The 23,288-nt window shown below is 40.8% G+C and overlaps 1 protein-coding gene across 6 annotated transcripts in view; it reads right to left on the bottom strand.

The window, feature by feature from the left end:
• LRRFIP1 (LRR binding FLII interacting protein 1) overlaps window positions 1-19,649 on the bottom strand; it is a 114,239-nt gene extending 94,590 nt beyond the window's left edge. For all 6 annotated transcript variants that reach the window (XR_012633914.1, XR_012633917.1, XR_012633916.1 and 3 more), the window contains exon 1: window positions 19,509-19,649. Coding sequence is in view for 1 of the 6 variants with exons in the window: in XM_074910287.1 (XP_074766388.1) it covers window positions 19,509-19,598 (90 nt within the window). In the remaining 5 variants the exon portion in view is untranslated. The remainder of the gene's footprint in view (window positions 1-19,508) is intronic.
• Window positions 19,650-23,288: the final 3,639 nt, after the last annotated feature.

Raw genomic sequence — 23,288 nt, 5'->3', positions numbered from 1 at the left:
ATACAGCCTTATTTTTGGTATGGTAAGCCATTTGAGGATTTATATTCAACCTATGGCAGACGAAAAGGAAAATATGCTACACCACACGTTCCTAGTAAGCCAACTACTGGCTTTAGATGCCGTACATCATATATTTAGACTCAGGCAGAAGCAACTTTACCTGAATAAGCTGCAGCTAAAAAATAGTGTCATTTAAGTCTTATTAACAAAGTCTAATCTAAAAGTTATTTTTCTTATTTCTGTTTAAGAATAGTGCTATGACTTTGATTTGAATTTACCTTAAAATGAACCCATTCTGTCTTTCCTTTGTCACATTTGCCTTTGCAAGAAGTTAAAGGACAGGACATCAAGCTTCTACACAAATATACTATCTGAATAAAACCAGAGACTTCACTTTTAAAAGCAGGGAAAACCACTATCATCATGACTTTTTTTTTTTTTTTTTGGGGGGGGGGGGGGGGAGCGGAGGACAACAGGGGATTGGGGGGGCGGGGGTACACGGGAGATGGACATGAGATGACACAGGCACCACCAAAGAAACCTCCAGGAATTTAATTACAAAATATATTTCAGAGATTAGGATCTGCCTCTTTCAGAAAAACGTCAGCTCTTTTGTAAGCAATTGCCAAATCACCCCCGCCCCCTCCCAATGAATTTCCTTTTCTGACAAAATTTCGAAATGTCAACATTTTGGGAACTGCTTCTGCACTAAACAAAAAGGTATCAGTCTCATTTTCATATTCAACTTTCATCTGCAACCCAGTAGACTGGACAATTCATAGCATCTATACTGCACTGCAGATACCAACAACCCAGCAATCTGCTTTCTATTACAGACTACACTATGTACAGATGGAGTTCATTAAAATAAGCAGTGTGGCAAAAAGTAAACCATTCACACGATAGCAGAGGGCTGCAGCTGTTGACCAACTTGGCCATCTCCAAATAACTCTCATAACTACAGCACGTAACACAACCCCCCTTATTTGTTCGCCTCCCTGCAAGGGAACAACTGCAGGAAACATTTTCACTCTTCCCATCAAACAGGGGAAAGAGTAAAAAGAGTAGATCAGGTTCAAGATGATGTAAGTGATTTATCCTTCAAGACTCCAAAAATCCAAGCAGAGATTGGAGATATTAATGTTGACCAGTCCTGGTATGAAAATTCTTTCATGGGGGACTCTTTGCTTGTCCATGTATATAGAAGACCATGTAACGTTCACACTGGGAGAAAGGGTGGGGGGAGTTATGTCAAAGTTTAATTTAATTTTAGAAACTGACTTCCACTCACAAGAAGCCCTGCCAAAGATGTGGGATTTTAAACCCCCTTCCTTTTATCAAGCACACAGTCTTCACTTTCATGAAAGGTAAAGCCACTTCCAACTCAATGCCATTAAAAGTTTAACATCACAAAAAACAGCTTTAAGGACTCTGACACATTAGGAGGCTATAAAGCTACAGTTTTATAAAGATCAGGAGAGTTTATCTGAATATTATTTTTTATACTTCAGAAACTCAACACTAGTTACATAAGTATGTGTACCTAGCATATTTACTGTTATGAAGTCATTCAATACAATGATTAATTTTGATGCACAAGGTATGGAAACTATATCATTTCCTCAAACCAGAAGTATCAATAAAATCTTTGCCAGAAATCTGCCACTTTCTCTCTGAGGTCTTGCTTTTAAATCACAGTTCTGCTAAGGCTTATTAGTCCTCACCACACAGCAACTCAATCTTTACTTCCCTAACAAGTAATTTACTTTCATTATATTTGGACAATATTTATAAGGCTATTAACATTAATTATACAAGTCAGAGAGGACTTCAGCAGTAATTACCAGTACAAACCAAAGCTCTGAGTAATTTTTTTTTGTGGGTTTTTTGGTTTGTTGTTGTTGTTTTTTTAAATAATCAATTTGATAATCTATCATACTTAACTGTTCAGGCTGAACAGCTGATGGGCAAACATTAGTATCTTCATAGACAACCTTTAGTGTCCAAATTATCCGAGCAGCAACAAGCATGACAAGTCCCTCCTCTTTTAGGTGTGAGAGATTTTTCAGCTCTCAGTTGACATTTTCAATGTCTTTTTTGACAAAGGTCTAGCTTCAGATGGCAAGTGATTGCAACATAAACTTATAAAAGAAATTAGGTAAGTTTTCAGCCTTCCTACATGGGTAAAAAAACCCCAACTGCAATCATGATGCAAAGCTCTAATCTAGTTTTTCCACTGTTATTCAGTCTTTTTACCAGAAGTAGATGTACACAAACTTGCACAGTCCATTCAGAGATGTATGCCATTTGTTCCCAGCAACTGAGCTATGCTTGCCCCCTTAGCTTGCACACACTTCCCACATCTAGCTTTGTCACTCTGAGGGCATGAGGAACAGATGAAACTGATAGTTCTGCTCCTGCACTTTAGCAGGATGCTTTTCTAGCTCTTCTTTTCAAAAAGCTTTTAAAGACTGCTAAGCAATCATCGTCTAAAGCCTCTACAACTAGATCAAGAGAAGAGCCAGGATGTCAAAAGTTTTGGATATGAGGAAATTACTCCAGTCCAAACACAGTGATAAAAGGTACAGTATATACAAAATCAGCCAGAACTATTAAGCATCTCTTGGATTGTCCTGTCTACTCTTTCACCTCATTCATCAATGCCTAAGTCCTACTGATTCTTTTCTCTGAGATAAATATTTAGTTACATAGTCTGAACTTGCCAAACTGGGGGTGGGGGGGTGGAAACAAAGACAAAAGGGGACACAAAGGGGGACACACAGCTTCTCAAATGTGTACTGGAGAGAATATTTATTAGAGGAGAAAAGCTGCCAAACACAAAAGCTCATTTCCTCTAGGTTTTATTAATAAATCAGTATTGCTTCTAAATATATCCCTATCTTCTAGAAGTATCATAATACAACATCCATGCACTGGGGAGCTGATACAGTAAGTAGGTCCAGTGCAATTTTTGCTGAACTCAGGCTGTGGTTTATAAAGTGAAATTCCATCTAATGTAATCACTTTATAATAGATTTCAGATGCTAAAGACCAACACTAGATTAAAACCATCCTGACAAGGAGATAGGCAAAGGACTGGCTGCATCAAGGCTAACATTCCTGTTAATTCACCTCAATAATAATAATCTTTTGATTTTGGCTTCCTATCTTGCCAAATCCATGCAGGAAAAGATAGATCTTCTAAAAAGAAAGTCATTTCTTGTAATGCTTTCACTAAAGTCCAAGATGGTGAACCCAAAAAAGCTGCCGCAGATCTCTAATCTGTTTCAGAATGGAATTGCAAATTAGCCAGCAACAGACATGCAGAAAACCTCTGCCACCTGCCTGTGACACCCGAACTGGAGAGACTGAGCCAGTTCACATTTTGACCTACTTCATCCTGAATAACCGGTCAGTACATTTCCAGTACTCATGCAAAATACAAATTCCAAAGTAAAAAAAAAAAAAAAAAAAAAAAAAAGAAAAAAGAAAAGAGACCAGTTTTCCTGCATTCTGCATTCACCAACAAGCTATTATTTTTTCTCTTTTAAGGGGTTAACTTTGTCATTTGATCACAAGCATGAATCAGCAGCAGGGAGGGGAAGAAGACTGAACCGTCAGGGCAGGAAGCTCATTCCTATGACACCCTACTTAGCTAAACCACAGGCATTGCCCAGCAGAGCTGAAAGCCCTGCCAGAGCCAGCACTGCTTCACCTCTCAAACAACGGGAAAAAAGCAGAGCGAGGGAAGCCACTGCTTGGGAGTTAACAAAGGGGATAAAGATGCACTCTTATGGGGTTCTGCTCTCACATCTATGCTAGTCAGGCAAGACCTAAGTACCAGTTTTACTCCATCTCTTACAGAAGGGCAGTTGCTTTACTGGTACACTGGATGGACCTACTGTATCATGCCCCCTCCCTTAATAATGGCACAACTTCCAATAAGCTGTTAAAACCAACACCAGCACTTTGCTTTCAAAGATATTTTAAGGCATAAGACACCTCCCTCCTTTTTCTCCTTCTGTTTTTCATGATCAACGTATTTTTCCTTTTTTCTCCCCTTCTGAATAAGCACTGCAGTTGTAAAATCTGGCATTTGACTGCCCCAGAAGCATAGATTTTTCCCATGCTACTCTGCCAGGATTACTTTGTTCTTGGTTTGAGTCAATGTCCAAGTGAGGAAAGTTCACTCTCCATTTCCATTCTAGCCATAACCCTTTTCCCTGGAATTTCCAACAACACTATGGTGGCAAAAGCCACCATAAAACAGAACAAAACAGCCTCTTGATTTCTGCACTTCACTAAAGTGCAAACAAACAAACAAGGCTAAAACTTTTTGATTTGATGAGCTCAGAATATACTGTAATGAAGATAGCTGATGTGAGCATGAGATGCGTGAAAATGAGAAAGCAGTTGTACAGAACATTGATTATCTTCTAAAAGCTGTAACATTAAAAAGTGTTGAAGCAAAACAAATGCAGAGTACTTTGACATCTGACTACTACTGAAGCATTTGATGGCACTACCATGATTTTCTCTCATGCCCCTGAACTAGCCCATTTCTAAAATAAGCACTGCTTGACAAACCAGAAAGGCTTTTAGGAAGCTGTAGGTTTGGGATTTTTCTTTTGTCTTGGGATTTCATTTTTATGTAGTGTAAATCTCACAGCATGAGCAACCAAACAGGATGAGGAGATAAACCAACCCACTGAAACTTCATTGCTGTGCACAGACCCAGTGCTCTGTTTGGAGATCTTTTGAGAGAGACCTTTATGCTGAAAGTTTGATTTCAGGTTTTTTTTTTTTATGGAAAAAAAGTATGTCATACTGAGCACTGCCAGCCATACAATCTTTCAATACAATCATCTCCAATAAAACTTGAGAAAGAAACAAGAACACTTTGAAGGCAACATCTGTACTGAGTTGCAGTGTCACACACAGCAGCAGCACTGCCAGACTCCTGAATGAACTGCCTTCAAGAACCAAGGAATCACAGCATCTCATTAATGAAACAACACTCAGGAGTAAGAATCATGCATAAATAATTATTCCTGCTCTTTAGAGATAAAAAAGTTTGAGTTCAGCAGAATTAAGACCAGCAGCTGATGAGTAAGAGCACAGTAAGTTGGCCAAGAGCCTTCACTTCAGGGAATAAGAGTATTTATTGCAGATTCCCACCCAGCCTAAGTATTTTCATGCACTATAAAAATAGGTCTGGTTTTAAAAATATTGTGCAACAGAAGTTATTTCAAATTAATAATTAAGAGAAGAGACAACTGTCAACAACACCCATTATGTGACATAAAAACAAATCTCACTTTTGTACTTCCCAAGGTGTTCCCTGTACGATCAGGTCACACTTCACAAAGAACCTGGTACAATGATACAGAATTGGAAATTAAATACATTTATACAGTTGTCCTGGTTTGGCAGTATTAGGATGAATATTACATCTCACTGCACCCAGCCTGCCTGCATTCCTGTTGTAGAACTGAAACAAAAGCAAACTGAAGATACTTTGACATAAACAAACAAATAAATCGCATAACTACTGCATTAGCCCTTCTAAAGCAACTATAGTATTTTGAAGGAAACAATTCAACATATGTTAAGTATCTGGATTGCCCTTATTTGCCATACCATACTTTCCCTCTTTTCCCCAGTGTTCATCAACTAGCAAATCCAGGCAGAGTAACCATTTACTGTGTCTCAGGTGGAATTCTGTCAACCTTATTAGCACGTTAAAGAGTACTAGAAAACGTGTGTTATTTCTATATATAAAACTGGTTGTCTGGTGCATGGTATGTCTGAATAACATGGCCTGCCTGACACCAAATAAAAGTTCTCCTGGGTAAGGAAATAAGTTTCTCTTTGCAGTTATTTTTAAACTTTCAAATGACCAAAGCACCCCATGATGTTCTCAAGGAACAAGAGTGCATATAGAACAGAAATAAAAGCGTTATCCAGTCTTTGAAAGACCTATCACACCTACCGCTTAAAGAAATAATCAAGTATAAGTTAGTAGAAGCCTTTCAAAAAGCGTGTAACTCAAAGTGGTAGAAATACAGATTTGAGCACAGAAGTAGGCAAAATACTTCAGAAGTTACAAAGTTATACTAAGAGTTACCTGTCTACTATCTTCAGCTGTAGCATCAGGCCTTGTCAGCTGCTTCTTTGCTCTGCACTGGCATCAGACCTTTACCCCAGGTGGATTTTGCTTCCTCGCCCTCCATCTCCCCACACCTTTTCTTTTTTAAAAACAACATGCGAAAAATACATCCAAGAAACTTTCATGCATTTATTAACAGAAGAGTCCAGGTTTTATCCTACATAGAAATAAATACACCTAAGGTTTCCACCACCATCTAAGCATAACACATTTATCCATGATACAGTTTATAAAAGTCTGCAGGCCTTCCCAAGATGACACTTGGATGGGCAAGGCTGCTAGGCAGGATTTCCTTGAATGCCGACCATGTAAGTTCTTGGAACTTCCTGAATTTTAATGTCAAAAACTCAAGTAAAATGAATTTTTGTAATCACTACTGACAAAGACTGCAGGAAGGATTTTTAACATGTCTACTTTTCAGAATGCTTGTTCTCTGCTTTAGCATGTGTCTCTCCAGCATTATGTAATCCTGACTGTTTAGCATGGCGTTAGTCCTCATCTCAGGTGCTACACAGCACCTCTTTTTAAAGGAAACACTCGATAGTGTTCATGTCAACCTTACTTTACCAGATTGCATAATCAAACTGAGGTATACGGACACTACACTAACAGTTAATACCGTATTATTTAAACTGTTAGGGAGTAAAAATAATTATTATATTATCTATACTAAATACTCATGGCAACAGTTTTGATCCTTATTCCTGCAGCTCATTGGCAGCACAAGGAAAATCAGTGTGTTGTGATGCTTGATGTAAGCTCTCACGATAAGATGTGCAGAGCCTAACTCAAAAATGTAATCAAAATTTTGTTAAAACAAGGGATAATGCTACAGAAGCCACTCAAAAATGTGGCCACTCAATACTGTTTGAGCACTCCTTCAAAAAAGTAAGTCCAAGACAACTTTCTGGTAGTGACAAGTTTTTCATATGCACTCAGTGGCAGCACTTTTCTTTCCCAGCCATGTATTTGAAAATAGATATTCTCCTCCTTCCTCATTTAAAAGCCTTTTTGCCTGGAAAGGGCTGACCTAGAATTCAAGGTATTTAAAAAAACAGATTACTGTTTACAGTTAAGTACTTTAATAAGTAGGAGTTCAAAACACAAACATTTAAGTATCAAGTTAGAACAAAGGGTTCAATCTTTGTTTACATAGCACTTTCAGTAAGAAATATCCACAGCTACATGCATCCAAGACAAAATTATTTCCCCATACCTTATAGAAATATTTCTATTTTCTGTCACAAAAAGACAAGGAGATCAGATCTTCAAATAATAATTAATAATAGTAGAAAAAATCCTTAAAGCTACATTCCTACATGGCTTCAAGCAAGTGAAAGACAAACCAGATTTTTACTTGTAACATTAAGGTTCAAACCTGGATATGACCTTTAGTGCACCTTCCCACGGGTGGAATGTTCTCATTCACAAGCAGATTTAATTAAATTTAGCTCTTCAGACTGATTAGTTAATAAAGCAATCTGGTAATAGACCATTTTATTGTGTTTACAATATATTTTGTTGGACTACAGTATAACAGTTACAAGTTGCAAGGCACTGTTTTTCATTACCACTTCAACTACACTAACTGTATCAATTTTTTTAAAAGGACCTAGAGGCGTTGTAAGTACTGGAGAAGATCCTAAGTCTAGTACATTGATTGTATGAAGGACCCTACAAGAGACATCACCAGAGGAAACTTTTTATATGTAAAACATACACACATTTACCATATACAAGGGAACTATCGTAAAAAATGTGATTTTCATGTCCCCCACTACTTCATACTTCTGTTAAGCATGGGATTGCTTCTGTGTGCAAAAAGTGTTTGGGGACAGCTAGGTGGCAAAGAGTTGCATGTAATTCTTCAAATTATACCACCTTCCTGCAGAAAGACTGTGCTTCTGATTAACTTAGACATTCTGCTATAACAAATAACCTGCAGCTCCCCTTCACGCTACTTATATTCTGATGGAAGAGTCAGGACACTTCAAATACAGGCTGAAATTCTCCATTTGTAACATTCACCAAAGAAATGCCAAAACCTACCTGAGCAAATCCAATTTAAGGGAATTACATAGAAACCACCTTTAAAAAGCCTGCTCAAATTGCCTTTTCTCTTAGTAAAGCTGTACACTGCAGAGTATGGATAACAGGTTCTACTACATTGTGATTTACCAGATTTTCTGTCCTTTAAGCACAAATATCAAACATTTTCTAACAGCACTCTGGCCACGTCTCTTCAGGAGAGGAGCCGAGTTCTACATTCAGTTTGCAAAAAAAAGTACACAGAGGGAATTTCACCAAGAACTTTAAAAATTCACACTTTTCAAGCAATATTAAGAGACATGTCAAAAAATAATTCTTTAAAAAAATGATCACACTATCTTCCATATCTCACCATTACAACAATTCAAAAATCCACACCTACAAGATACTCTTACCTGGCCAGTGGACAGAAGTTACCCTCTCAAGCTAGCTATAGTTCCACAACCTATTCCTTCATGGAAAGAGAGAGCCAGGATGGGTCAAAACATCTTGCCCTGAGGGAGATGGTGCTGAACAACCCATCAACTCGGATTAAAGCTAAAAAACCAGCACTGTTTAAAAAACGATTGGACAGCTTTTGTGTGGGGGTGGGACAAGGATTACTGTATCCAAACTGGGTCTGGGCTACAATGGATTACCTGGAGAATCTGTGTCGTAACCCTTGCTAGCAAATGAGTTCAGTTTGAAATATGTTAATAAAGCTACATACACCTTGTTTAGTTGTGCAAAAAAAAAAAAAATTACCTTCATGGCTATTTATTTGAGTTTTTGAAATCAAAGAATGCCACTCGGAATATATCAACAGCATAAGACAGAGGCAGCCCTCCCCTGGTCAGGTTCTTCCTTTGCTTGCTCCTGTTTTCCCTAATAGCGATTAGCACCCATAAAATTATAACTTTATCCTCAGTCTCACAGTCTATTTAACACTTAAATTGTGTCGATCAATTAGTTTAAGGTGGGGAATAGCTGTGTTTGAAAAATGGCAAGTAACAAGTGCTGAGAGAACAGGATAAACCAGGAGGAAAAGCTTAGCCCTTTGAGAATCACATTCTATTAGCGGAAATTACAGCGAAATCCCAATTCCCTTAAGGTTTCCTCCCAACTCCTGAGGTACACCAAGCAATCTTAAATGTTATACATAAGGGTTTTTTACCCAGTCACTGTATTCACAGAGCTTGTATCCAAGATATTAGACTCTTTTTTTTTGGCACACTGTATTGATTTGACAGTGGGAAGACTGAAAGAGCAGACATGCCAGCAGCACGGGTAGCAGACCTCAGAGAAACACACAGTAATGCAGATCTCTAAGAAGCTTGGCTTCTGTGTTAACAGGTTGAGTCCCTCGCTAAATTAGGATAGATTGCTGTAAGAGCATAGCTCACTACAAACCCATTGATTTTTATTTTCTAATGCTAAATTTGTAGATTGCTTGATTAGACAAGTTCTGGGTTACCAGATGCCTTTCTGCTAGCCTGAAAAATGTTAAATCTGACAGTATATATTTATTCCATCAGTGATACAAAAGCATTTCATCACCTTTCTTCACTTGCTCTAGTTCACCAAATAATTTTTTTTTTTCCCCCCAGGGTAATTAGGCAAGAATGTACAAATTTTACTAAAAACACTGTGTAACCCTCTATATATAAAACACTGACATTCTCTACATATACCAACATTATCCCTTGTATCCACACACAAGCATACTATTTCCCAGAGCCCCTAGATTCCTCCATAGTTCATGTAAAGGTTAGGTCACATCACTCTTTCAATGTACTCATTTCACATCAGAGCAGATTTAAACTTTGCATTTAATAGACAATGGAATAGCATGACTTTTGGGTATCACAAAAAATATCCCTAAAGCCCACTTCAATTTTCAACAGATGTTGATTCAACATATTTGTCAATGTAAATCCTCTTAGAGCTCAGCAACACATTCAGCAAAGGAAGAAAATCAAGACTAGCACACACACATTTCATATGGGAGAACAGACATTTCAAAGAAAGCAGCTTACAGCAAATGCACAGTTGGACAGCAAAGCAATAGGGTTGTAGACCATTAAAACTGACTTATTTTCTGAAAGGAGATAAAGTTATCTCTACTATTAGCAACTCAATTGAAAGAACTTCAACTTTGCAATCAGAGAGAAACAAGAAGCGATTACACAGATAGAAAAACAGCAGGCTGTTATCTTTTACTGTTCACAGTCAGCAAAAGCACAGACGATTTCATGTTTCCAAGTGAAGACTGTATGTAGTTCATTGGCACCAGTATAAACAGTCATATCTGAAATATCTGAATCTAAAGCGATGTATGTTTTAAAAGGGAAAAAATGTGAAGCTACAAGAGTCTGATAGGAGACTGGAGATCAGGGATTCCTCTGCATGTGAAGCACACCAAGAGCCTTTCCTTGCTCTCCTGTCATCCTAGTATGTTAGCTGATAAATGCTCCGTAATTAGAAGACCCACGTGGGGATGCCTGAAATCTATATGACCTGAGGGAACAAGTTTAAAAACCTGACCCAGCTTTTAGTGTGCCAGATACTCCTGTATTCCATTTCTGTCTACTGGAAGAGGCTGGCAAAAGCAGACAGAAGAGACAGACTCAACTAAATTTGGTATTCAAGTGTGGGATTAAAGAAAGGATATTTTAGGAGGTAGGAAGTAGTCAAAAAGGAAAGCAAAGAAAAAAACACTATTAAATTTAAATCAGATACTGGAAAGGGAAAGGTCACAAGAATGCAAGAGCAGAGACCGAGAGGGAAGAAACATTATTCCTTTATGTTGAGGCATCTGTGGGATTGTGAGAACCGTCTGCAAAGAGTCACCAGTGGGACTGCTCTGGACAGAGGCATCATCACTTCACTGCAGAAAATACTAAAACAAAAGTCACTGACCAGCCAGCTAAAGCAGTAAGCACGCAAATAAACTGCTTTTGTGGAACTCGCTTCCAGTAAACTTTCCATTCCGGGAAAGATAAAGCAATCTGACACTAATTACATCTAAAAACTGCAAGTAATGACGTTATGGTAGGAAAAACACAACTCTGAGAATCTAGTTTTAAGGAAGCCAGAAGCAGCTGGAGATACCATCTTGCTTGTTTCTTTGGTAGAAGAAGCTCAAATACAAATTGAATAGTCCACTCTCATTCACATAAACCTTCCAACAGTTAAGAGGAACAAAAATTGTTGCTCTGAAACTTACACTATTGTTTTTGCATTTCTTCCTGTGCCAATGATAACAAGCACTGCCCTACCTAATTACCAAGTATTAAAAATAGGAACACAGCAGTGGTGATGCACCTGACAATTTTGGTTTACCAAAGGCTCTGATTTCTTGTACAGCAACATATAATACTAAAATAAAATCTAAATATTTTCTCAAAGAGCACAGGAGCTCACAAAGCATCAAAGAACTAGAAGGCATTCAATGGTTTTGCAGGTACAGTGTCAGGATTAAGCTGTATCACAAAAGAAACTCTCATCCTGCACACAAAAGCAGCATGCAGGAAGGAGAAAAGAGTGGTGATGAACCAGCAGAGCTAGAAGCAAGAGGAAATGAAGAGGCTTCCTCACCACATCCGAGACTGGAACACAGCTCGGATTTGGCACTGTCAGATCACTTTCCCTGTTCACTGTCTCCAGCTCAACTCTTAAACGCTGTGGTAGTATTTAGGTGGATAAAACCACAGCCCATGCCAAGCTGCGGGCTCGCAGGCTGCAGGCACACAGAATGGCAAAGCAGATGCGACTGAACAAATCCGCCTCTCTTCAGATCACACCCAGGATATTTTACTGAAAGTACATCACGAAGCAATCAACTTTTCAGTTCGAGGTCAGAAATTTTTAATGAGCAATTAGCTCAGACACACATTTTTCTTGGCAACAAACGGTATCTTAAGTCTCTAAATTAACAAATGTTATTTCAATCTATTCAGTGGAGCTTCCAAGTCAGAATTAGCCACTCAAAGTTGTAGACCAGAGTTGTGCCCTTTATGTGCAATTATACTTAATACTCAAAACACCTATTCTTCCTTAACCCAGAAATAACTAAAGTTTGTTAAAACTTTAAAATTTTTATGTCTGACAAGAAAACCAAACATTTTTCATAGGATTTGAAGACAACCCCCCACCCCCCTTCAGCATTCCACACCCTAAAGTAGCACACACGGTATTGGAAATTCACTCGCAGGAAAACATGTAACATTGAGGGGATGAAGGAACAGAGAACAGGACTGCAGCTAGATGCTGAAGCGTGAGTCAAATCTGTCTGGCGGAAACGCTGCTTCATTTAGCCAGGGATACACTCCTTTCTGCCCAGTTTTTGGTTTAGGCATGTATCCATGTCCCAAAACAAGCAACCCTCAGTTCTGGAAACAGCGTTAGGCAGAGTTAGCTTGCATCTTCTCCTCTCTCAATGCCCAAAACTCCCAGCTGGCTAGGCTGTAGAACTGCTCCTAGCTCCACTCACCAGGAAGTGCTTCCCAAACCTTGCCCTTCACACTTCATGTTGCTTAGTTAAGTTTGTTTAAAGGCAGAATTAGAAATCCATCCAAATATGCGTAGGAAATGTATTTGGCGCTGAGGTCTAACCAGCGAGTACTAGGTAAGGACCATTGTCAAACTAGTACAGTAGTCAGAATTATGGGCATGTTCCTGCCAATGTGAAAGTATTACTTCCATGCTTTTTTCCAGTTTCCAAAGACATGGCTTCTGTAGCCTCTAAAAATCAGTTTTTAACAGCCTGACCAGACCTTCCCAATTTTAATAACAGAAAATTATGTCACATGGTCATTCACCTACCTGAAGTCATTTACACACTGCAGCTAGATCAGCTCCTCCTGGGTAATTAAAACCTTCAAATTCCTACCAGTGAAGTATTGCCTTATTTAGTATTATGCCACACCAAGCTTTAATTTCAACAGTTAAAGCTTCTACAACCAGGCCTTTGATAGTTGCCTTACATTTCTTGCTGCCTACCATCAACACCGGTGGTTCTCCATCCTCAAAGTATCTAGGAGTACTAGCAAATTAGTTCAACACATCCGACTGCTCAGTTTAAGAGATTTCCTGCACCAGCCTCATTCTCCTGTAAGAGGTTACACTAATCACAGGACAGAGGATGAAGAAATATAAAGCAGTTCTTCACCAGCAGCAATTTATCTTACGGCATCTTACTTTTAAGATTATGGGCAAAGATGCCAGGCTGGAATCTAGCAATCACAGTGACCTTGAACTGCAGTAGTCTGTGCCACAACAATTCATCTCAGCTACCCATGGTATGAAAAACGCGTTCACCAGGAATTGGGCAACACTAACTTGCAAGACTGAAGACCAAGCTTACACATACGGATGCTTTTTTAATACATTTTTTCCTGATGTAATAGTCTCATTTCAATGCATATATCAGTTCTTTTTCCAGGTTTAGCTGGTGAAGTTCTACAGCATACTTCTTGTTCCCTAACTGAAGTACAGTGAAAGAAAAGGAGTGTCTCAGGAGTACGTGGTTACAGATGTCTTGTCATAAGACGACCTTAAGCACTTCTCTCATCTTTACTGTGTGATGAAAGCACAAACATCAGCTATTTTTCTACTATGTGCAAAGTCAGCTTTTCACCTCTAGTAGATTTAGGGCAACGACCAAGAGCACCAGGTAACACCAGAGGCAGAGAAAGCTCCACGATGAAGTGACCATACACTTTCCCTTCTCAGACACATCTCTGGTATTTAAAAAACAAAACAAAACACTATCACCACTCTTAAAGCCCCCTTACAACTATCCGAAGGAAAATTTGGCTTACTTCAGTCCCTTCCCGCCCCCCACCACCAGCACCACCCCCCATTCCAATGGGCAACTTCTCCTGTAAAAACTATTTCGACACAAGTGAGACAACAGCTGATATTTCAGAGCTGCTATTTTAAGGTTTGCCTATGAGTGCTTATGTCTAGCTAGACAGATTCACTGCTCCTGGCAACCTGCTCACTTGACAGGAGGGACAAATACCTTGTTTCACAAGCCCAAAACACTACGTGGATTACGCTCCTTACAATCAAAGGATAAAAAAAAAATAAATCTGAACAGTCTTGAAAGCCTTGCAAGTACACTTGAGCTCCAACTTTATTCAGCAACGGGCCTGGAAAAACATCCTTCTAGATGAGGTAATGATTAGTATTACATCCTGCAGACAAGCTCAGCATCTGGGCTTGCAAAGAAAAAGGCTGGGCTTCCCATGTTGTTAATCCTAACAGTAGTCTCTTGCTTGACGGAAATAGGAGTCACAGTTCCTAAACAGCTGTTTCCTCTGACAGCAAGAGAACAGCTGAAGAGGACTCAGGCCAGGCATGGACACAAAAAAAGGCAACTAATTATTTCCAAGCTGCAACAGGCATACTGTGAGGCAGATTGTGCACCGGGAGACAGGTTACAATCACCCATTTAACTAAAATGAGATGGATCTTAAGATTTTTGTCTCACTTCTTAAACCATTCAAAGCTCCTCCTTCACACATTTCCTATGGGGAAGATTATAAGCGATGCCAATGCCATTTGCTGGATATAAAGACATAAAACATTAGGAAAAAGGAATGTTTGAGGAAGAAGAATACATTAGCCACATAAAATTATCTCAGTTTTGGAATATTTCTCCACACCCTAGTGGCAAGCATTGCCTGCAAAGTCCTCCTTCCTTCCTATATTTAGGTCAGCTGGGCTGAGTCAAAGCCTCTATAAGCATCCCTTGCTTTGATAACTTTCTATTCTAGAATACAAACCTACAGCCAAGCATGCTTTTTCAGATCATTTGTTCCCTTGAGCTGATACCTTAAAGCTCATAAAGGCAGAAGCTAGTGAAATGCAAAAACACGTCAAGTAACACCAGTTGCTTGTACATAAAACAAGACTGTTTCTAAGGGTTTCTCCTGGAATAGTTATCTGACTTCCAAAAATCCTCATGCAACTCTAATGCCAAATACTGCTCAAAAAAGTTCCACCACTATATTAACAAGGCACACAGACCTTACACAGGCATTACCTAGCACATCCTTAGGGAATACGCTGCCTTAAATGCTCTGGTTTACATGACAGTTCAATAAAGCTTGTGTGGCTTGCATTCCCATATATAAATATCCATTCTGCTTGTTTTAGCTTTGACTTTTACCAAATTGTTTCCATCTCTATTCATGCAAGTGAACCAAATTGTTGTATAAACCAGAGAACTCTCCCCCAAATTATGCCCTCAATTCAAAAGCCAGACCTTTAGATTCCACATACAATGATCACAGCACCTCTTCACTAGTCCTGAAACTCCAATTTAGACTTTTGAAGATACTTAGTGCCCTCTTGCCATAACCAGTAAAGCTGGCTTACTGGTTTCACATGCATTTTGAGCTATTTCTACTCAGCTACACTTTCTGCTCCTTCATAGGACTGTGACACCCCAATATTTGAATCACTAAGAATGCAAGTCAACAGACAGACTAAAAACTTCAGTGAAGCAATCAAATTTACAGTCCATAAACTCATCGTGCCAGTTAATGTAAAAAGCAGTAATTATGTATAAGTGGATAGGTGACAGTTCTTGAAATTCTGAAAGTGACATACAGTGTACAAAGAGTGAAGAAGCAACCCTCATAACATTCCTTTCTTTAATGGCAAAAATAAAGTTATATTGCTTGAATTACTAACTTCTAATTAATTACTAAAGAGTTCTACTCTGTAAATTGCTGGACGAAAAAGTGAGGATTTCTAGCACAGAGATTACACAAGTCAAGGCTGGGGTTTTTAGCAGTATAACACAAATCTGTTTGCAAAACATTAGCAAAACAAGTTGGAAATGGCTTTCCTAATAAAAGAAATTTACCATGACCTTGTTCTTCCTCTTTCAAGAAAATAAACCCCATTAATTAATATAATCTGCCTGTAACAAAAATCTCCTTTACACAAATGGCAATTCCTCACTGGATTTGCAAAATTCTCTCTGCTCATGTAATGCTTAACTACCACTGTAGCTAGCAAAAAGCATAATGGAAGTTAGGGAAAAAAAAAAAAAATCCCCCAGAAATAATGTCTCAAGTTATCACATCAAACCCATCTAACCCGAGCAGGAAAAAAAGCAGGAGGCCAGTACTCTGCCTTCCTGAACCACGCATACACCAGCCGGAGGGAACAGACAGATGCCTGCACAGTACGCGTATGCAATGACTGCTGGCTGTGCTGGCACTGACTCTGAGGAGTATCAAACTGCTAGATTTTGCAAACACTGCTGGCATGTATTCGCGGAGAGGAATAAAATAGCCCAAAAGTTTCCATTGACCTAAACACAGAATAATCTACTGGCGTCAACACGACTCTGAAAGCGAACGAGCCTATCATTGATCAGCTTCACTCTCATCTGTAACAGCTGACACCCGGGAAAAAAAATAACCTCAGGAATACAAGTTAGGTGTGCTTACAGCAAATCCTGAGTGGCAGTTATCTGTGTCCATTTGGAACTCAGGACACCATATTCTTGTGTTAACTAGATTTACATATTTGCCATCCATTTAATTACTGTGCAAGTCAGAAACTCAAGAGCCAGACTTAGTGGTATGGTACTACTCTGATGGACAAGGTGATTTACAGTAACTGTACCTTCTACCTCTGCTCTAAACAGGTCTAGACAAGATGATGAATTACTTGCATCTGATCTAGTTCAGAAATTGCCTCAAACATTAAAACTTACTGCTACTGCTTAACACAACTAATACTGCCACTAAAACCCTGTCACTACAATATCCTTCACTTTTACAATTTCCTTCCGCTTGTTTAGTTACTTCCTCCTAAGACCATTCTCACAACCCACGGGGGAGAGGACTGCCTTCTTCACTGTGCAAGGCTCTCTTTCGGTCTACGCAAGACTGCACAGACACAGCAAGACATCCTGACTACAAATTCAAAAACATTTATGCTTCAAATGGCAGGAGTTTAAGAGAGTTTTACGAGTCTTACTGTGTCCTTATAGAAGCATGTAGTCTATCAAGAAGTACTGATCTTTCAAGATATTCTGACCATTACAAAATAAAACTGGAAAGCATCAAGGCAGCACAACTGTTTTTGAGGAAAACCAAAAGGAGAGAAGACGCACACATTTCAACTTACTCCAGAGATCCCAAGGTAAAAGTACCTCTATGAATAAATCTGGTTTGGATGCTGTTTTAGGCTCCCATTTGAACACAGCAAAATGAGATTCCAGAATCTGTTAATAACTTGCAAACACCCATGGCTTCTGGGTAACAAAGGAAGACAAAAGGAAAGAGAGGAGTGAAAACCTATGCAAAAATGCGACATGCCTACATCTCAGCTCTGCCTAAACGCCTGCAAGGAAGGCTGAAGAGCCAAAATATCAGCAACCCTTGTATCCTTCTTAACACGAAGACTCTCAGCATCCTGATTAGGAGGAGGCAAAAGACTTACTTTGCATTTTTAAGAGTTCTTCAGATCATACAGAACGATTCATCTGGGATCCCTTGTGTGGAGAACAGGCAGTTAAACCACAAAACTGTTGTAAGTGCATACAATCCAAGACAGAGTAATGCAAAGAGTTAAAATAATATGGGAAAATGCTGAACCTTGAACTTGGCAGTTCACAGTTTTAGCACTCAAGGGAAAAGATAAAAGACATGCTTGTGTTGGGCTTTATGACCAAGCGGAGTCGTCCTTTAAACAACCCCCAGAAGGAAAAAAAAAGAAAAACAACACAGAAACCAACACAATATTTGAGGCCCCAAATCACTGCACAATACAGTGAAAAGCAGTATATAAGCTAAAGAAAAGTGAAAGCAGGAGAGAAATGTGCAACAGAGAACAATCACCCTGGGCCCCCTGTTACAGATTGATTGAATGACAGCACAGCCAGGACACAGTTGTGGGATTTAAACCCTCATCACAAAGCAACTCCTAGGATGTCATCCTGACTCAAACATTAATAGACAGCACAATCACTCTTACTTGCTATCTTATGTCCAGGACATGAGTCATTCTTGTCCTTCTACCTCAAACTCCAGCCCTAGGAACTTTCTCATCTTCTCAACATACTGCCACAAAAATCTGACTTCTGGAAACACGCTATCCAAGTCACACAGAAATTCATTTACTGCATGTATTCCAAAGATGCTACAAACCACTTCAAAATGGTACACAAGAATAGTAAAGGCTTCCCATGTAAAGGCTGCCATTAGTGATAATATCCAAGGTGCACAATGTTACAGATAACTCACAGAATCATCTAGGTTGGAAAAGACCCTGAAGATCATGTAGCTCAACCATTACTAGTCCAACTCAATCTAACAACCAGTTGCCACCAAAAATAAGCTGCACATTAGCATTCACCTGATCCTCCTGCAACTGTGATTCAGGAAAGGAAACCAGGAGAGACTGAAATATCTTCTAGAATACTGATTTATCTTGTAACCCGTCCTGGGGTTGCACCAGGGAGGAGGCACACGTAAATCATGCTAGAGGAAGAGGATGGCCACCTTCAGCAGCAGCCAGCACCAGATCAGCTCAGACAAGGTGAGGAACAACCCCATGGCCATCTCTGGTTGGGGTTGCCCATCTCCCCTGCTGGAAGACTGTAGGAGGAAGGATGCAGAACAACCTGTGTCAGCTTCAGTAAACGTAAAAACCAAATTAATGTCATCCTGTTCACCACTGAACCAATGCAGCTGTATACAACAAGAATAAGGAGGTAGAAAGAAAAGAGCCATCAGTCGGTTTTAACTGTTTAAAGTCAGCTCAAGTGCAATGCAGTGTCTAGTGATCAGCAAGCCTAACTCATTAAATATAAATATAAGCCAGTTTCCAAGTTGGAAAAAAAACCCAACTTATGCCTACACCTAGCATCACCTTACAGTCTGCTGGCTGACATTTTTTTCATTTGTATGTATCCATAAAAAGCCCGAGTGGCCTATTTTCTGGTTCTCGGTCATTAACACAACCCCAGCAGCAGGAGACAATTAATTTCCCCTCACGGAGGGGCTGGAGCAGGGAGGGATTTCTGCCGGGGCTGGCACCGCGCGCCCTTTTCCTCACAGACCAACACTTTAAGCGCTTCAGACTTAAGCGGTGGATCATAAAACAGGCCGGCACCGTTGAGACGAACGCGATTTTTATTTCGCGTTTCATCAACCTGCCCTTGAATCGCCGTCGTGCCCGCTGCCCGGGGGCGCGTGCGCGGCGGCCGGGGGAGAGCGAGGAGGAGGGAGAGAGGGGGAAGAGGGAGAAGGGGCGGGGGGGGTCCCCTCCCGCCGCTCACCTCGCGGGCGATCTGGTTGAGGGCATCGTCCTCCGCCGTCAGGCGCTCCCGGTTCGGCAGCCGCTTCCGCCCGGCCCCCTGCGTCCCCATGGCGGACCCGCTCCTTCGCCCCCGGCCCCGCGCCGCCGCCCCTGCCGCTCGCCGGCGTGAAGCGCCCGGCCGTCACCGCCCCCCGCCGCGCGCATGCGCCGCCGCCCCCCGCCCTGAGGGGCCGGGCCGGGCGCCGCCTCACGCCCCTCACCGACACCCCCCTCGCACCCCTGCACCTACGGCAGCTCCTCAGCCCTGGGCAGCCCCGCGGCGGGCACCCCTCCCCGCGGCGGGCACAGCCCCGGGCTCCCCGGCTTTCCCAGCCCGCCTGTGATCTGCCTTCCCGAGGCCTCTTGCCCGCAAAGATGAAGAAAATTTCCCTGAAATCGAGGAAACGGGCGCCAAAATCTCACCAGCTGTAAACCTGCGGGAGGGCTTCCCCTGCACCCTCACCCGGCCTCATAGCCCTGGGGGATCCCTTCAACCATTAATTTTTCTACTAAGTGTAAGTGGATGCGATTAATTCTAGTGTCAAATACATCAGTGCTTAATTAACTCACATTGACAAGGAGCATGTATTCTGTGGGATTCCTGTCAGAGCCCTTGTACCTCAATTTTCACAGTAATTCCTTAAATATGAATTAGAAGTCTCTCAAGCTCAGGACACCAAACACATCACACAGACCTGTGACAGAAAAAAGGGCTGCACACCCCCCCCCCTTACTGACAAAGACCTGCCTTGAATCTTTATGACTTAATTTTGCCATTGACTCAAACCTGATAAAGGTAAAAGGCAACGCCTGCCTGCTCTGGTCAGCCCAATGTTTATCTGGCAGTTCTCATACACAACAACCAAGATTTGGGTCACCCTCAAATTCAAAACTGTGTCGAGCAGTTTAATATATCATTTCTTCCCATGTGGACATGTATCAGAGCATAAAGTATTAGGAAAATAAAAAAAAAAAAACTAGTTTTAGCAGAATCTCTTTCCCCTAAAGGTTATAGATGCCCTCCATCAGTCTCAGGCTTATATTTGTTCTTCAGAAACTATTTAATTCTCACTTGTTGCTTTTTATACATGTGACATCAAGGTGCCTATTTATAGCTGGTGCCTGTGCTGAAGCGATTGTTTCCGTGTGATGGCCCTCTGCTCCTCGCAGCACGGTGCCTGCAAGCACCCTGTGTGGAAATGCTGGGGTCTCAACTTGGCAAGAGATTGCCCAGACCTTTGAGGTGCAGCCATTGACTTCAGAATAGATGAGTAACTGAGGGCTCCTAACAAAGTCCTCCAGATCAGCCACACATCAGGCAGGCCCCCTCTTCTCAGCTCTGGGATCTGCAGCCTGAACAGGAATTCCTCCATTTCAAGAGGGAACTCAAACCCCACCCCATCCTTCACCCTACCATCGCTCCAGCTCTCATTCGATGTCTATGACCTTCTTAGAGCAGCCAAACACTCTTTTTTTCAGACAGCATTTGGGCTGTGCATGCACTCACCATTCACATTACAGTTGGTTTGGGAATCATGGCTAATTTGATGACTGGGTAGTGGTATCGCATTGATACTGCTTCTTACACCTGGGACTGTATATCTTTACAAGAAACAAATTATTATTTTGTCAGCAGAAGCAGATAGATGAGTTCCCCACCTTACCTGGGCGTTACAAACAAGTGTGTCACATCCTGAGATTTGGCATCAAGCTTACTCTGACCCCACACAAGTGGAAAAAAAAAGCACCTGCTCTGCAAGGCAGTGCAGGGGCCTTAAAAGTGAGCTCTGACTCTGCTAAGCAGACAAAGCCTTGCTGTGTCTGGATTTCTTAGATATCTCGAAAGCTTCCCTTATTCAGCCATCTCAGTTCCAACCTCACCTCCCCAAGACCTGGCTTAGCACTAACCAGGCTCTGCATAACTCATTCCCTGAGCCCTTATCCTTTCATTTGCCCCTGCCCTTTGAGGAATTCTGGCTAAAGAGGTGGGGCAGTGCCTTATTTTTAGGTCCGTGTTACCCAGAGATTTCAGCCACCTGCGCCGCTGCATCACTGTATCCATTCAAGGAATTTCCAGTTCAGTGGTGCAGTAATATTTGCATCAGTGATCTTGCCCTTACTGGCTGAAAGCCTTAGAGAGGCCTGGCCTTACAGCCAAACTGAGGCTTGTGCTAGGTTCATGTCCAAAAACCTTCTATTGAGACAACTTTGTAAAAAAGAAAGAAAGAAATACATTTAAAAAATAAAGCAGAGAAATTTAAAAAATAAAGCAGAGAAATTGTAAGAGAAGCAGGGTGACTGCAGTCAGACTTCAAATCACATTAAACATGAGCTGCAGTGTAAGAAATCCTTCTTTTGTCTTGCATTCCAGACACGTATAGTAATTTTTTTTCTTCTAATACAGTCAAAATAAGCCATGTTGTTATAAAAATACAATACATACAGAATTTGTCCAAATAGATATGAACTGATGATTCAAACACATTAGTTTTGGCTATGCTATGAGTGCAGTGAGTGCAGCTGAAAATGAAATACTGAAATGCACATTTCTTATTTTAACAAGAAACATGAAGTAGAGGCTTGTTTTATCTGAGTCATAACTGTGATTAATGATACTCGGACAAGACTAAGCATCTCATGCCAGTTTTAAAGGGCTCTATTTTAAGTGCATAATATGTACCTCATTCTCCAATATCCAGTGTACAAGGAGGCTGTTTCATGCAGAACATACCCCAAAGATACAATTTTCCTTCTGTGCTGCTCTTAAACCAAGCCATCTTGTAAAACCTCACTCTTGAGGATCAGAACAAGCAATCAGCTGTTAAAATTGCTGCTGCTGGTGTACTCAACAGACCGCTTTTACATAATAAAATGGATGGGTTTGTTCAGCAAAATATGATTACATCTCTCTTAGCAGCAAGCCCTGGGGTAGGGGAATCTGGTGGCTAGGTGACAGTGTTAAAAGAAAACACAAGGGCACCTCTCCTCTCCCCCATAAGGTCACGGCATCTGCCAAACCAGAAGTGAAGTCTGACAGCTTTAACAAGATATCCATTAGTCTAAGGAGAGTTGGATGCTTCAATACCTTGGAAAATCTACACTTAGGAGGCCAGTATTTCATATTGTCAAGATACGTGGAACAACCAGAGCTCTGTTAGCATTGTAACATTTTGCAAACATAAGAGCAGTGGTATCCAGCAGGATCTGTGGATTTATTAATGGAAAAAAATTACATCACAGACAAGTATGTGCTGGCACTGAAATACAGCAGAAAAAAAGAGTGGTGCAACTAAAGAGCTTGTACTTTGTTAGACCTCCTAAGGAGCCCAAGATGATCCTCCTTGGCAAATCACACCTCCTGGGGAAAGCTTTCAGATGTTGTTGCTGCATTTGAGCAGTGTCAAGACAGGGCTCAGGACACTGGTAGTGTCCATGCAGATTTTGTCCAGATGAGATTCCCTATTGTCGCTTCATTTCTTCAAGTCAGTAGAGTCGCTATTTGCATCAGCAGAGCTCTGGCACACCGGGAACCTTGCTTAGCTTCATTGTGTCTAGCCTGGGACTTGTAGTTACACAGTGACTCATCACAGCAAAGCCCTAACTGGTAACTGCCTTCTCAGGTGGTCCAGAAAGGAGATCCAAGATAAGGTTGACCAAGGAGAATATAGTCCATAAAGTGATGGGCTTCCAAGTCAAGCTTTAGGAGAACTGGAAAAAGTATCCCACAACATCAGTAGATGATTATCTTGTTGCCTTATTA

This window comes from Athene noctua, chromosome 7 (assembly GCF_965140245.1).
Source record: "Athene noctua chromosome 7, bAthNoc1.hap1.1, whole genome shotgun sequence".
Classification (NCBI taxonomy): Eukaryota; Metazoa; Chordata; class Aves; order Strigiformes; family Strigidae; genus Athene; species Athene noctua.
Note: the sequence above shows the minus strand (reverse complement) of the source record. Positions and strands in the feature narration are given on the sequence as shown.